The following is a 15,233-nucleotide window of genomic DNA, read 5'->3' as shown; positions in this document are numbered from 1 at the left end:
AAAGGACTTTTCCTCCCCCTCCGTCCCCTCCACCAGTGAATGGGTACGGAGCTGCTACTCACTTCCTATTCATCCATCATCCCTAATGATGACCTCAGGCCCCCTCGCGCTAGGCGCTGCACGCTCACCGGAGAAAAACCAGTCCCTGCTCCAGACCAAAGTCCTAGATGCTGCAGTGCTCCTGTATGGTGGGGGTGGGTTGTCTAGGCAGCCCCTTCCCTGGCACAGCCCTCTGGGGTGCAGTCTCTCCTCTTTGTGGCCTGAGTCTACGAACGTGCCTGTGCCCTCGTTTTTCAGCTGCAACAACCCCTTTCCCAGCCGGCAGCTGGAGCGAGCTCTGCGCACGGCTCCGAATGTGCTGGAGCTCAGTCCTGGCCCCTCTGAGAGGGGCATGGATGCCCGGATAGGTCGCAGGGATACTGATTTGGGCCTTTTATGTTCCCCGACTGTGGATACTGCCCATTATTTCCCAAGCGCTTTGGAATTTGTCCTATTCCCCCTTGCAGGAAGAAAGCCTGGGGTCGCCTGGTTGGGCATGAGCTATGATAGCAGATGGTTTCAGCCTTGGGGGCTTCAGGGTTAACAAGCCACACATGCAAAACTAATGAAATGGTCTGTTTTGGGCTCGGGTGGGGGAGGGGGGCTGGCACTCCGCACCTTAGAAACACAGCGGTGCCTGCCCCCCACCGGGGCCGTAGCCTGCTTTTGCTCAGTGAAACTCCACCAACTTCAGCAGAGCGGCTCCTGACCCAGCAGGAGGGAGCCTACGGACCACCCCTCTTGACTCATGCATGACAAATTAGTGTTTAATGAACCTTCATTTGTTCTGGGAATGCGAGGGCAGGCGACCTTCCTCCTCCGCCAGCCGGGGAAGCAGGAACCTGCTCGTGACCCCCCATCCTGGGCACTCGTAATCTACTGCACAGCACAGCCATCAAACTACCGATGTGCTCCCAGCGTCTCTGGGGCTGACGTCTCTTATCGAGAGTCGTTCCAGTTTCAGTGCAAGTTCCTGGGGAGGCTCACTCGGGGTTCGCTGTGCGGCTGTCGTGCGTGCGTCCTGCGTTGTCGAATGCTTCGCTGAAATCCACGCTCTGAGTCTGCGTAGACCCAGCTTTGGTGGCATCTGTTTTTGCACGAGGATCCTTTCTGACAGAAGCATGCAGCACAGCGAGTCGGGGCAGAAGGAGGCTTCGGGAAGAGGAGAGACGGCCCCGAGCTAGCAAAGCTGCCGTGTTTGTTCATGAGGATGCCGGAGGACACGGCTCCGTTTGTCTTCCACTGTCGGGGATCCGTGCACCCGAGGGAGATGATGCCTCACGTGCCAGCCCTGTGCATGTGCAGATGTGTGCATGTGGCCTGAGACATGGGGCAGTGCTCTTTGGGTGCCCTGTGGCACCTGCATGCACGTGGCCTCACAGGCCTCTCATTTTGGGAAGAGCCTGTGACTTTATTTTATTTACGTATTTAGTTTTGACAAAGCTCCGGTCGGCGTTGGAACCGGCAGAACCCGTCCTAGCCGGGCGCGTGAAGGACTTGTCCTCCTCTCCTCCGGCATCCGGGCTGCTGGCTGTAGATTGGGTCTGGCTCCACGCTTTGCTGCGAGCGCGCGGTTTCTTTGCACAGCCAGGGCATGGCAAGTGGCCATGGCTGTGATGTTTGTAGCCACGATGAACCGTGCGGTTCAGTGTGGCATGCACGTGTCTGTGCCCACCACAGACTGGTCTGCACTGGCAGAGGACTCATGCAAGGGTCAGACACGTGCATCTGGCTCCGGGCAGAGATCTGGGAGCCCTGATGACACCTGCAGAGTCCAGCACTGCTCTCCATGCCCCAGCCCACGTTGACGTGGTCTCCCAGCCCTGTTTGGTCCCAGAGATCCTCTTGCAGCCCCACGGAGCACGTGTCTCTGTTCCTTATCACTCTGAAGCCTTTATAAATAATGCAGCTCTCTGCTCCCTGGCTGGAAGGGGCCCAGCTGGTAGCAGGCCTGGCAGAGCACGCAGGAAGCCAGTGCCCAGAGGACGGAGCAAGGGCCCCGACTCCTTTCTCTTCAGCTGCTTTGGTCGCAGGCGTTTGAGCTGCGGAGACTTTGATGGCTCGGATGAGCTGCTATTTATCTTGGTCCCTGAGTCAGTCTGGAGCACGCAGCTGCCTTAATTATGCTTGTTTAGCTCTTGGAGATGCTGGCTGGGTTAATTACAGCATGTCACTGCTGAGCAGCCACTTTGCTTCCCTTTGATATGCTGCTTATTCCCCTGAGCTGATAATCTCCGCGGTGGGCTCCCATCCCTCCCTCCTGGCCGTCCTAGGGCAAGGGTCCTCGAGCTGCCCCAGACGTTGCTCTGAAGCAATGCAGCAGGTACGGTCCCACCCCGTGGCATTGCTCACCACCCCGAGACTCCTCCTTTGGCAGTTAAACCTGATTTGAGAGCGTGGTCACATCTTGGCCCTTGGCTTGGCCCAGAGGCAGGCCTCCTGGAAGCCGTGATTCTCAGAGCTGGCCTCTAACTTAGCTCCAGGCTCCCTGGGCTTTGACTCGGCTCCGTCCCTGTTCACGGCGGGTGGCAGGAAATGGCTATTAAAGATCTCGCGGCCACAGGGCAGGGCCGGGCCTCGTCTGGTTCAACACTTAGCATCGCTTCCCCTTTACTGTGCGCAGGCCGCCCTCCCCAGAGCTGGCTGCATTCCAGGAGAGTCGTGTGCAGATGCCCCGTGGGCTCTGGGGGGGCTGCAGACAAGTGAAATACAGCGGTCTTGAGACAGTGATTCAGCTGTCGGAGTGGGTTTGGGAAGATCCAGGAGTCAGGTGATACAGCCAGGCTCCTGAAGCATGCAGGAGCCTCTTGGCGCAAGAAGGGAGCAGAGAGTTGTATATTGTATATCTTTTTTTTTTTTTAAAGAAATGTTTTTTATCATGGGAAAAAAGTTATTTTTGGGAGAGTTTTCTGTAACGTTCAGGATCTCCGGTTGTTTTCTCAGCTGTATGTTGTTCTCTCTGTGCCTGGGAGCATCGTGCTTCGCAGCCAGGCCGAGCAAACGTGCGCCATGCCCTTCTCTTGCACGCAGCCGCTCCATCCTGCTCCTCGCAGTTCTCAGCCAGTTGGTTGCTTTTGGTCCAAGGAAGAGCAGGCCCTGCACAGGGAGCTTTGCCCTGGAAATCATCCTGGACTCCTGTCTGATCCTGGCACTTGCCAGAGGACAGATCCCACACTTCTCCTTCCTGTCTTTCTACCTCCGCTGGGTTTTGAGCTGCTCTTGCTGTGTACTGAGCCTGACCCATGGACCCGGCAGGTTGACGTGGTGTCTTTAGCCACTCGGGAGAATCACGTTGGTCCCAAGCATGTGTGATTTGGAAAAGATGAGAGCAGCCAGCTGTGCAGAGCCACCTTCTGATGTCCATGGGCATGTGGAGGTGCGTATCTGATGTGGTCTATGCGAGCGTGTTACAAAAGGTATCCGGGGATGCTGTGGCCGGTGCGTTGCCCAGGTGCAGGGTCTGAGGTGTGTTGGCAGCTCTTGCAGACATGCCCGAGGTAGCTGGCATGGGCACTTGATAGCTTGAAGCAACTACAGTAGCAGGGAGCCTGGCTGAGTATTACCTAGGCCCTGGCTGAAACCTAAAGGGCCACAGCTGCCCTGCCCTGCATGGGGTCTCCAAGCAGGCTTCGGTGCATGGACACAAGCTCCCACCACCTTGGACGTATCCTGAGCAGAGGAAGTCTCTGCTCTAAGCAGTGTGTAAGCTAAATAAAGGCGGCCTCCTTCCCAGCCCCACCAGCCAGAAGGGAAACTGAGGCACCGGGGGGTCAGGTGACTTGCCCAAGGCCGCTTGCATTGCTCAGAACTGACCCCCCAATGCTTGGAGGCAGGAGCCAGCCCCTTTCCCACAGGACCCTCCTTGCTGCCTGCATGGAGCTTGCACAGAGCCAGCCTAAGACCGGGGTCAGGGCCTTTCCCTCTGCCCTCCCTCCTGTTTCCTCCATTGCCACCCCAGGCACCGCGGCTCCCCTGCCCAGACACGGCAAACACTGCCAGGTGCGAAGGCATCGGCAGGGCCAGTCTCCAGGTCCCGTAATCATCTTGCAGGCCAAACAGCAGCCGGATGAGCACGTCACGGGGCTTGTCAGCACCTATTCACTGCAAATCGCGGGTCTCATTTGCTTCTCCCCGCGCCGAGAGCACCAGGACTGCCTTCCAGCCCTGGTGATGGGGAGAGCGGATGCCAACGTTTATCAGCCAGGCGTTAGTAATAATAGAGGTCAAGTGGATTTCTGGTAGTGGAGCCCATGATGTGTTTGAAGACTAATTAGAGCCCCGAGCGAGCTGCCGCTCCTCCTGGAGGCTTTCTTTGCTGCTGTGCTCCTTTTTTGCTCTCTCCCTGTTTCAAAGGCAGCTGTAACAGCCGAGCTCTCACTTGACACCGATTTCCCCGGGGGGACGCCGGCCACAGGGCATCACGAGGCCGCTGTGCATGCTCCGGTCACCATGCTGCCTCTCGGTGGGCCTCTCTCTGCCCTTGCGGCACAGTCTCATTCAGCAGGGCAGGCTGTTTCTCCTTTGAAAACCCGGACTCTTGTTCCTGTTGGATGTTGCTGTTGTCTAGAGGCTCTTCAGGGGAGCTTTACGCAACCACGCTGGAAAGGACCGCCTGGGCGGTCTGTCCAGAGAGGGAGCACTGTTGCCTGCACTTCACAGAGGGGAAACTGAGGCACAGAGGGGCAGAATGACTTGCCCAAGGCTAACTAGGGAGTCTGTGGCAGAGCTTGGGCATTGAACCCAGGTTGCCGGGTCCCCTCGCCTTGTCTGCTGTCTGTCTGAGGTGAGCCCTGTCTAAGGGGGTACGCTCCTGGGTTTAAGGGGGCTTAGCCCAGAGTGAGGGGGTCAAAACCCTACAAGACAGGTCAGACTTTGCATGAGGAAGAACATCCCTGGTCTGAAGCATCCCGAGGGAGGGGCCTTCTGCCACAGTCAGGAGGATCCATGGGATTTGGGTGGATGAGAAGGGGGCTTGGAGGGGATGGGGGCTGAGAGCAAGGTCCTAGTGCCCCTGCCCAGGGGTGGTTCCTGAGCTCTGGGATGCTGCTGCTGGCATTGAGCTGGCTCGGGGGTCTCGGGACAAGCTGCCATCACGCCTGGGCACGTAGTGTAGACTGATCCTTAACGTGTGAAGGGAGCTGCAGGGAGTGGGGAGCAGAGGGGCTGGCAGCCATGTGCATTCGCCTGCAGGACTTTGCTTTGAATCGGACCCCCTCGCAGGAGAGAAGCACTGAAAAAGCGAGCACTGAAGCAGCCTGGCTTTGCATGGCTCTTTGGGCCAAGACCCTGCCCCAGCTCCGCCAGCTGCCCTTCCCGAGGAGCTGGAGAAGGGGGGTAAAAGCCACATGGAGGGCCATTTTCGCTGGCATCCAGCTGTTGCATCTCATCCTGCTCGCTCAGGTGCACCTCCTTCGCAGGGTGCCACGCATTATAGCCACTGCTCGTTACGTTTCCACACGGCTTCAGCTTCCTGTATTTTTAGCGGGGTGGAGCAGGCCGGTCTGCAAGGTGAGGGACCCTCGGAGCCCTCTGCGCATGTGGCACCACAAGGAGAGCCCCCGAATCGGCTCCTTAAGTTGCTGCTACGTGCGCTCGGCTCGATCTTATCAAAGCCTTGAGTCGCGGAGGTGCCGATCAGATAAGGAGAAGGAGCCCGGCCTCTGCCTGCCCGTCTGCAGCCTGCGTTCATCCCTGAGAGGAGCAGCCAGCGGGGTCTAGGTAGGACGTCTCATCCGGGTGAATGGGGTGGGGTGGAGAGGTGCTTTGGGTGCACTGGGGAGAGCCTTCAGCTGCCTGTAGAAATGGGGCAGGTGCTGCCTTGGCTCAGCCTCTGCACGAAAGGTGTCTTTTTAAATCAAAAAGTGCTCAGGGCATTAATTGCTGGTCCTGCCGGGGTGGGGGGGAGGCATGAAGTCCTTGTGTCTCTGCGCCGTTTATCTCTATTGCCAGCGGATCGTCTCGCACCTACTTGTTGTGTCAAAGCACTAGCAAGCTGCTTCCTCCCAGGTGCCCCTCACGCCCCCACCTCCTTGCACCCTTTATTCCTTTGATTTGTTTGGAAGCGTTTCCTGGTGAGATGAATGAAATGCTGCCCTTGGCATGGGTTTGCGCACGGGGGACAGGAGTGGGGGCCACGTGTGCTCTGCATATCTGTAAAAGCATTTCTTCATTGGAGATGCATGCCAAGAAGCACCGGGACTAGCCCAGCACTGAGTGAGTTAGCTAATGGGCTCCCCTTGGCCGTCCTGGTTGCCAGAGGAAAGAGCATCCATGGCAGGGTGCCAGGAGAGTCGGCCAGTGCCACTTTTTAAGTGCCCCGTAAACGGTTCCCCTCTGCTAATGCACACTTAGCAGGCAGCAGAAGGAGCACGCTGTGCTGGGCAGCAGCCCCGTGCGGGGATGGCATGGGCTCTAGCCCCTTCCCCTACCTTCTGTTTGGGAGCCCACGAAAGAAACCCATTCCTGTCTCCCTCCCGTGCAAGGATCTGGGGGTCATAGCTGAGCCAGGTAAGCCGCTCGCCCAGCACGCTTTGTTGGGACATGTCAGACCCAGGGGCACAGAGCTCTTGGCTTTGGTTGGAGGCTAAATCCTTACGGGAGTCCAGGCTTGATGCTGTTCCCATCCCCGAGTGAACAGCTCCAAGCTGAAACCATGGTTGCAGGGTGGACTTCAGAGTTCAGACGGGAGGTTCCCGCTCCCTCTTGCTAATGAAATGAGAGGACCTGGCTCTGTCCTGATCTGCGTGGAGGGAGGCGTAAAGGGTCTGCATGTGAGCGCAGGGGTCGTGCCTGGATTAGACTCTGGATCTGTGGCTCCTGAGCACTGAACAGGGTCCCTGTAGCAATGGCATGAATAAATTATAGCGATCATCACCTCCACCACTTAGTTCACATCCCAGCCCTGTGCCCCCCCTGCCATCCGAGCTGTAGGTCATGTGGACTTGATCCATATTGAAAAAAAAACCCTCCTCAGTGCATCTCCTTGTATATGCATAATATTAAAATACAGAAAATCCTGACCCATCCACAGTAACATCCAGTTTCCTCATTATGTGTTTCTTTATATTGTGTGTGTGCTTCCACAACCACATGCAAGTTCTGTTAGACTCCGTTTTCCGTGGAGGATGTGTTTTGAATCAGTACAGTCCTTTTGTGCCTGGAAGATGAGCAGGAAATAAAACCCTTGCACTCCTGTTTGAGTCACGAATTCCAAGCCAAGGGGGGCTCCTGGGTGACTTTAACTCGCTCCCAATTTATGCATGTGAGCAGCTGTACTCCTGGGAGGAAAGCCAGTGGTGGCAGGGGAGTATTCACGCCGGAAGTTATTCACATGTGTTATTTGCTGTCTCCAGGCCTCTATTTTACTGGATTAACAAATAAAGGCCAAAAAAGCCCTTTAAGAAAAGAAACGCTTTGCAAAGGCCTTGCTCTTGCTCGTGTCCTGCTGAAAACCCTACAAGTGTGTGGGGTGGAGTGTCAGAAATTCCTTTGGACATCAGTGACTGGCAGATTAAACCCCTAGATGCAGTGATTTGGTGGAGACCAAAGTTTGCAAATTAGAAGGTCTTTGAAAAACCTTCATCTGGAAACATCTGTGTGCAGCCAGATGCACCGGCCCTTTCCAAACAGCCCAAACCCCCACCACCCACCCACCCTGGTGTGCACAGGGCTCGTGCCCATGTCATTACTTGGGGGGTGATAAGGGAAGGGCAGGTAGCAATGGCTGAGGCCTAGACTTAAGCTGCCCAGGCTTCTTGGACTGGAGACCTGTTCTGCAGCAGCTCCTGAGTCCACCCTCCCAGGGAGCTCTGCTGTGGTGTTTTCAGAAAACCTTTTCATCCTCCCTCGGTCTTGTTTTCCCAGTCTGTAAAATGGGGTCAGCACCCACCTTTGTTAAAGCACTTTGAGAGCCTGGCCCAAAAGGTGCACGATTTGTAGGTAAGATTTGCAGAGGCTTCTTGGACTACCCCATCCATCCCTGGATTCTCCCATCGTATATAGACAAGATGCACCAAGACGCTCTTCGCAGTGCTTCGGCTGGACTGGAGAGGGTCTGAGGAAGCCTGTTTTCCTGTGTGCCAGCTGCATTCCCCAGCCACAGTTGCTGTGCATCAAGCACAGTCCTTTGCTGCATCAAGCACAGTCCTCAAGGGCTGGCCGTGCTGGGAGGCCGGGTGCTGGAAATCCCTGCTTTCAGGGACAGTCGTTCCCAAGCCCTGGGTGCTTATGCACCAGGGCACGGCTCCTTGGCATGGGGGGAGAAGGCAGGATTTCCCACTCCTTTGAACTGCACTAACTGAATTGAGCCTGCAGGCTGGTTCAGCCCAGCTTGTTAAAATGATGATGGCAGAAGGAGCAAGAGGGCTGCTAATTCCTCCTAAGGTGGTGGGTACTGTGAATGCCTAAATATTGATACAGGTGGATGTAGGGGTATGTGCATGAGAGAGAGCGAGTGTATCTATTTGGGTTTGACATGGCCGTATGTGTGAGAGGTGTCTGTATTGAGGTACATGAGGCAGGTCAAGGCAGTGTTTTAGGGTACAGGGTAAAGCAGTGAGAATAGGGGGTGTTTGGGACCTAGGTAGTATACAAGGGTGTATATGTGGGGAGTCGGGGGATGGTTGGTGTTTGCGCCTCTGTCTGTGCTGCAGGTATGTATACACATGCCCTTCTGCTTATTCCAGTCAATATTGTAAAGCCCAGCTCAGGAAGCAGCTGGCTCACATGGCTTCAAAAAAAGTGAAAGAATTGAAATATGAAAACTGTTAAACTTGTCCCAGGAACACAATCACTATGCCAAAGAGGTCCCTATTGGTTAATCGAGCTGTTTAGGTCACAGGGAGTCGGGAATGCATTTTTAAAAAATGCTTAAAAAAAAAAAAAAATCCTGACCTGGAGTATTTAAAAGCTCAGATTCTCCAAAAAAATAAGCCATGAATGCAGGCAGTCAGCGAGGTTGCTCAGCTAATGTTCACAAGAAGGGTTCAACTCGCTAGATTAGAGACCTCAGCAAACCTTAAAGACAGAGAGAGCATTTAGAAATGCCCCTGAGGTTTTCCGTTAGTCTGCAGTGGTCTTGGTAAACATGCCAATAAATACTGGAGAAGGGGAAAAAAACCCGGAGAGGAACAGACACAGGTTTTCAGTTGCTCAGTCTTCCGCATCCCCGGCGGCTGCCGCGGCTGTTGTGTGGCCCAGGACGGAAAGTGCGTGTCATTTTGGTGCTGACTGTTTGTCCGCGTTGCAAATGTTTCTGGGAAGAACGCGATCTGGAGGAGGCCGGGACAGGAGACGGAGTGTGCCTTGAAGCTCCCGATGAAGCCAGTTGAGGAGGTGCCCGGCTGGGGATGGAGAGTTAGCCGGATTCGCATGCCGCAGTGAGTAGGGAGCTGGCGCTCTTGCTTTCTCCAGGCTGAGTGTAGATGCAAAATGAAAGGCCATGGGTTACCCCCCGCTCTAGGTATGGGGAGCAGCTTGGGGGTGAGCTTCTTCGTGCCTTTGATTCAGGCTGGGCCTCTTTCTTCCCCGTACACATTTTAATGGGCTGCTTGGTGAGAGGTGCTGAGTAGCACGAGTCAGGGAGGCTGAATCTGGTGGTTGTAACGCAGTCCAGCTTTTATCCTGTCACTGGCGGCATTTGCTGCCTCGGGAGAGAGCCGACACGCTGGGACGTCTGCTCTGGAGCTGAGTTTCTGTTTCCCTGCCCAGACTCAGCTGCATTTCTGATGGGAGCAGTGAGGAAGCAAGAACGCGCTCCCTGCCAGGTTGTGCGCTCGTTAAGGACCGAAGGTCTCTGCTGAGGGCATCTATTAAATTAACAAAGAGAAGGCAGGCTTTCAGATTAGAGTCGAACACGTTAGGGCCAACAGCTTAATGCTCTTGCAAATACACGGGAGCACCTGAGGAAGGAGGCATGTAATTAGCAGCTCTTTAGGCAGTTAGCAATGATCTGTATTTATCTAATCAGACACACTTCACTCCTCTGCTCTCCTAGAAGTGGCTGTTAAAAGTGGCTGGGTTTCAAATCCAGGACTTCACCTCTCCAAGGCATTGCTGGAAACAAAACTGCAGGTACTCCTGAGAGTGGTCTTGGTGTCTTTATTTCCACCCACTCTCTGCTTATCATCTACGAGGCCGTGCTTTGTTCTGGGCAACTTTTGGGCAGCTACGGAGCTTTTTGGAGGACCTTGGCTTGGGGGCATGGTGCCATCACCCTGTGTGCATGCATTTGCATGCATGGCCTGCTATTCTCGAGCTCTGTTATGAGCTCCCTGTTTAGGCTTACACACCCAGAAGGGACCGGGGGAACAAAAACCCTATTGAGTTTCTTTGGCGCATCTCTGATTTTTGGAGGGGCGTGCAAGGATGAGCAGCTCTCTTGGCAGGCTTGAGAGCAGGTCTCTGTCATGCACACTTTATTCAGAGAGAAACCATGAGCCGAAAGCTTGCTCCGGGTAGCGGGTGGCTCCTGGGAGATCACTCTGAATTGGGTGCAGAGGGGGCTGGGGTTGGTTCCAGGGGGCAATCCTGATCGAACCCCGCCAGTGCCAGAGGTTGTCTTGCGGGAAGGGGAGAGCGTCATCCGGTGGCTAGAGCTGAATCTCCTCCTTGCTTCTCACGTAACCTAGGATGTCAGCAACATCACAGGGGGGTGGAGGCTTGTGTAGTGTCAATCAAATGCTTTGTAATGGGTAGAAGGAAAGGGTTATGCATCAAGGGCCAAGCTCTCCTAGGGCATCATGCCAGGAGAGAAACCTTAACCCAGTAAGCCACACTCCTGTTCAGTCTGCAGCCTCCCGTTGTGGGGATTTGTCCCACTTGGGGTGAATAAACCCAGCACTGTTGAGTTCGGTGTCCACAGCCCGAGCCTTCCTATCCCCGGCATTGCAGGAGACCCTGGCACACGTGGCCAGGCTGAAGCAAACATGGTCGAAGCTGGTGAGCTTTGCTCAAGTTGCTTGGAGCGGCAGAGCTCGGCCTCCTCATCTGCTTTCCAGCTCTGTATCCGCACCCCAGCCCAAGCTCAGCAATGGCTTGACTTTGGGCATGAAATCCTGCTTTTGCTGTGGGCTTTGCCCCTGCAGCTGTTACACAGGTCTCTCTATTTGCTGGAAACCATTGATGCTATGGGCAGGGGAGAATCGCATGGCCAAGTTGTTTCCTTCTTCCCCCTCAAGCCTTGCAAGGGGTCCACCTCTTCCTTGGACAACTTCACTTTCCACCGAGGCCCTGACTCGGCCGCTTCCCTGCGTTCAGCCTCACTCCAACCATCCTCCGAAGCAGACTTGACATCCGTGCAACTTGAGCACGTGCTTAAAATTAGCTAGGAGACAGATGCAACGCAAGCCTTTTGCCAGACTGGGGCTTGAGGGCTGTAATAATGCAAGCGATTTGGGCTGGCAGGGCGTGGGTGGAGGGCGGGGTAATTAGATATGGGCTAATTAACGGAAAATTGCCATGCACACGATGGCCGACTGGTGAAGACTGGGCGCAGTGGCGCTGTCGGAGCTTGTCGGCTTGTGCTGTGGAGGCCTGAGTCCAAGAGCGGCGGGCAGAGCTCCTGCACAGAGAGAGGGGCACTGGTGCCCGGGGTAGCTGGATCGTGGAGGCCGCCGTAATCCTGGCTGGAGCAAGCGGATGCACCATGCGCAGCTCTGTCGTCCCTACATACGCACGAAGCGGCCCCCATGCCCAAGACGGGTGCCTCGCCCTGCCCCATGCGAACCTGCATTGCCTGCGGATGTCGCTACTGGAAGTGGCGGCAGGTTTTGACGCTCAGGGAATTTGCTGCGACAGGGAACCACGTGGAGCTCGGTGGTTTCCGCTCTCAGGGAGCTGTACGGTTTTCCTTCTCGGTTCACGCATGTACCCAGGAGCTTCTCCTGGAGCCTAAAACCCTCCCGTCTACCGGGAAGCGCAGGGGTGAGAGGGAAGTAGGTAGGGAGAGGCGTGGAGCCCGAGCGTGTGGACTGCTTGTTTGCACTCGTGATGCTCCCGATGAGGAGAGGTGAATAACGGTGGGACCCTGGCAGCCCTTGCATGTGGGGAGCAATCATGGTTGTCTTGTCGGTCTCGTGGTATGTGCTGCCCTTCCTTGAATTTCCACCTCCTGGAGTCCCATTAGCTTGTGAGAGCTTCAGCGTTCATTTAATCTTCTAGCCTTGTGGGGGCAGAGGACAGCTTGGAAAAGGGCCTACATGCATCCCAGGGGCTCCAACGCCAAAAGGCAAGAGCTATATTTTAAAACTTGTGTTTCTTCTTTAGCTTTTTCTCCAAATTTTCTGGAGGTTTTGGGGCACTTGAACATGAGAGGCCCTGGCTTCAGCTCCCACCTGATAGCATCCCCCTGGCATGGTGTCTGGTTTGGTTTTGGAAGATTTGCCTGGCTTTAGCTGTGACTAACTCAAGTGCGATAGCGTCTGGGTGGAGGGGGACAAAAGCACCCCGAGTCCAAAGGGCACCTAGTTGGCTTTGTATCAGCCCTCTGCAATGGAGCCAGGGCTCTGCTGCGGGTTGCATTTTATCTGTGCCATGAATGCCCCCTTTGTGACATGAGTCTGTGTTGCTTTTCCAGGAGCCAGGCCTAAAAGGATCCAGAGGAGCAGCATGGACAGCTTGGACCTCATGAAGTTCCCCTCTGAAAAGGTAAGGGAAGGGGAGATGCCTGTTGGATGGGCAATGAGCAGTGGACTTCACATCGGCTGGCCTAGGGGATTAAATATCCGTAGGACTGCGATGGCTTGTTTGCAGGGAAGCTTGCAATTAGTAGATATGCTGAGAATATTTGGGCTTAACTGAAGCTTGTTTCTTGGGAGCTGGGAGGAGGTGAAACAGGCTAAACCCATAGCCACTGGAAGTCAGAACAGCACGAGTGTGTACTTTCTCTGATCATCTGTCCTCTAAGGAGAGGCTTCGAGTTAACCTTTTAGCCCCTTTAGCTCTTGGAGCTGAATTTCAGTCCAGTGCAGCACCTTGTTGAACCAAAAGGAAAGGTCAAAAGCAGGAGCGCTGCGCCAGGGGAACGGTTTTGCTCCACCGGTGCACTGAGCATTGTCTGGTGAGGACCATCGGGGCAGCTGCAGCGGTGTCTCCGCTCTGTCTCTCCGGGGCATGGGGTGAGGGCTGACCCAGCTGGGAATCAAGGGACCTCTCTGCCTTCAGGAAATGTTTCTTTGCCCGTAAAATCTGCCCTGGATCCCTGCATTTAGACTTTCGGCAGTGATCGCTGTTGTTGGGGGATCGAGCCATCCCCTTGTCCCTGCGGAGGCCGCTCCGGCAGCTGCAGCCTGCTTGCTGTGGATGGAATCGGTGTGAATAATTGATTCCTCTATCGCACTTTCCAGGCATAGATCTCGAGCTGTCAGCATCCTCACCTCCTCTTTCCGAGATGCAGAAACTGAGATGGGAAGGGGCTGGCTTGCAGCCGCAGGGAGGACCGGCAGAGGAAATAGGAACTGACCTGCCAAAAGGGTTTGGGTCCAGAAAGGTGCCTAGTGGGGGTCTCCCAGAACGCCCGAGTGCGTTAGGAGCCCATCCTGCTTAGATGCTTGTAAATACTGTCCGCATACTCGAGTCCTCAATCCCTTTGCAAATCAGGTTCGTGGTCTCTCGGCCTGGCAGAACTTGGCTCCTGCGCTAGAGCTGCCTCTTGAATTTATGCAGGCATTTGCTGGGACACAGAGTGCTCTGTACATGGCATTAATTGTCGGGCTCTCCCTTGGTACAGACTAGAGCCTGCTGTTCCAAATCCCTTGCAAAGAGGAGTGAAGTGCCGTGTCTTGACAGAGGCGGCAGAGGCACTTGAGCTCAAAAAGACATTTAGAAGACTGCTGGAGTGACATTTTCGTGCTGCGAAGGGGATGGCTCTGGGGACTCTCTTGCAGGGCGAGCAGCACTGATGTGCGGTTTGCAGCCCGTGCTCTCTGCTTCCTGCTCTCCCGTGTAACCACCGAGCCTTGTTCAGTAGATCAGGCAGGATGATGAGGTTGCAGGGGTACGGCTCCGAGGCTGGAGTAAATGGAAGTTGTCAGCACGCGGCGTTCTCCGTGCTGGGGAAGAGTCCTCCCGTTCTCCTTTGAATGCTCCCCGCAGGGGACCACGTATTGAGATCTCTCTGTCAGCGTAAATCAGATGCATTTCTTCCCTTTCCCAGCCCCACGCGCTTGCACGTGGTGATAGCTCCCAAGGAGGGAATGACTATCCCCCCCCCCCCAGTAGGGACAGCTGTCTGATGTGAAGCTCCTGCCTCTTCCAGCTTTTTAAGCCTGCCTCCTCACTTTCTCACTCTCTGCATGCCAGCCCTCCTCCCCTAGTCCTGTCTGTAGGTTTTACAGCCAACAATGACCATGGGGATCCTCTGGCTTGGCCTTCTGCCTGGCACATGCCATCAAATGTCACCCAGGTATCCCTACCCTGAGCCCAGTTGCTCGTGTTCGACTAAAGTGCAATCCTCCAGGAAGGTGGCGACTCCTGATCTGAAGGCATCATCAGATGGAGAGTCCACCACTTCCCCGGTAGTTGGCTTCACCAGTTCATCGCCCTCGCTTGTACGTTGTTGCTTTATTTCTCGTTGGAGGGTGTCTGGTTTGAACTTCCCACCTCTTGGTTCTTGCTCTGCTTTTCTTCAGCAAGGCAGTCTTTTCAGTACACGGTATTGTTTTCCCCTAGAAATACTTGCCTGCCAGAATTAAGTCACCTGTCTGTTGTCCTTTGGATTTCGTGGATGCTAGTGTCTGTAAGAGGAGGTATTAGTAGGCATAGGCTGATGGTAGCATGGCAGGTCCAGCCCCCTGCCCAAGTGCCCCTGATGATCTATAAGGTCCTTTCCAGCCCCTAAAAAACTACGAAACTATGAGCGTGGAATGGGAAATACCTTAGCCAGAGAAGTGGAGGCTGGGAAGGAGCAATAGGTTGAAAGACACAGAGACATGGGCTCATGCCTGGATTCTGTCCTTGACTTGTTACAAGCATTTAGCAAGTAGGGTGCTTGATCTCTACTATTATTGAGGCCCTGGGAACGCCCTTGTTTGATGTTTTTTTTTTAAATAGTTTTGAGAGCCAAGAAGGACAATGTGACCTGAAACAAGGGAGTCCAATTTTCCATCGTCTACTGCAAGTTGCACGGGAACCCAGTCATTGCCACACACTTCTTGCAACGTGAGGAAGAAGAGCTGATGAGAACTCCAGACATTGCT

At 54.9% G+C, this 15,233-nt stretch overlaps 1 protein-coding gene across 1 annotated transcript in view; it reads left to right on the top strand.

The window, feature by feature from the left end:
* Positions 1 to 15,233, top strand: part of GPSM1 (G-protein signaling modulator 1) — an 85,753-nt gene that overhangs the window by 37,638 nt on the left and 32,882 nt on the right. The window contains exon 10 of the mRNA XM_019510312.1: positions 12,614 to 12,684. Within this exon, the coding sequence (XP_019365857.1) occupies positions 12,614 to 12,684 (71 nt within the window). The remainder of the gene's footprint in view (positions 1 to 12,613; positions 12,685 to 15,233) is intronic.

Source organism: Gavialis gangeticus, unplaced genomic scaffold, assembly GCF_001723915.1.
Source record: "Gavialis gangeticus isolate Ggan-Ray unplaced genomic scaffold, GavGan_comp1, whole genome shotgun sequence".
NCBI lineage: Eukaryota > Metazoa > Chordata > Crocodylia > Gavialidae > Gavialis > Gavialis gangeticus.
Note: the sequence above shows the minus strand (reverse complement) of the source record. Positions and strands in the feature narration are given on the sequence as shown.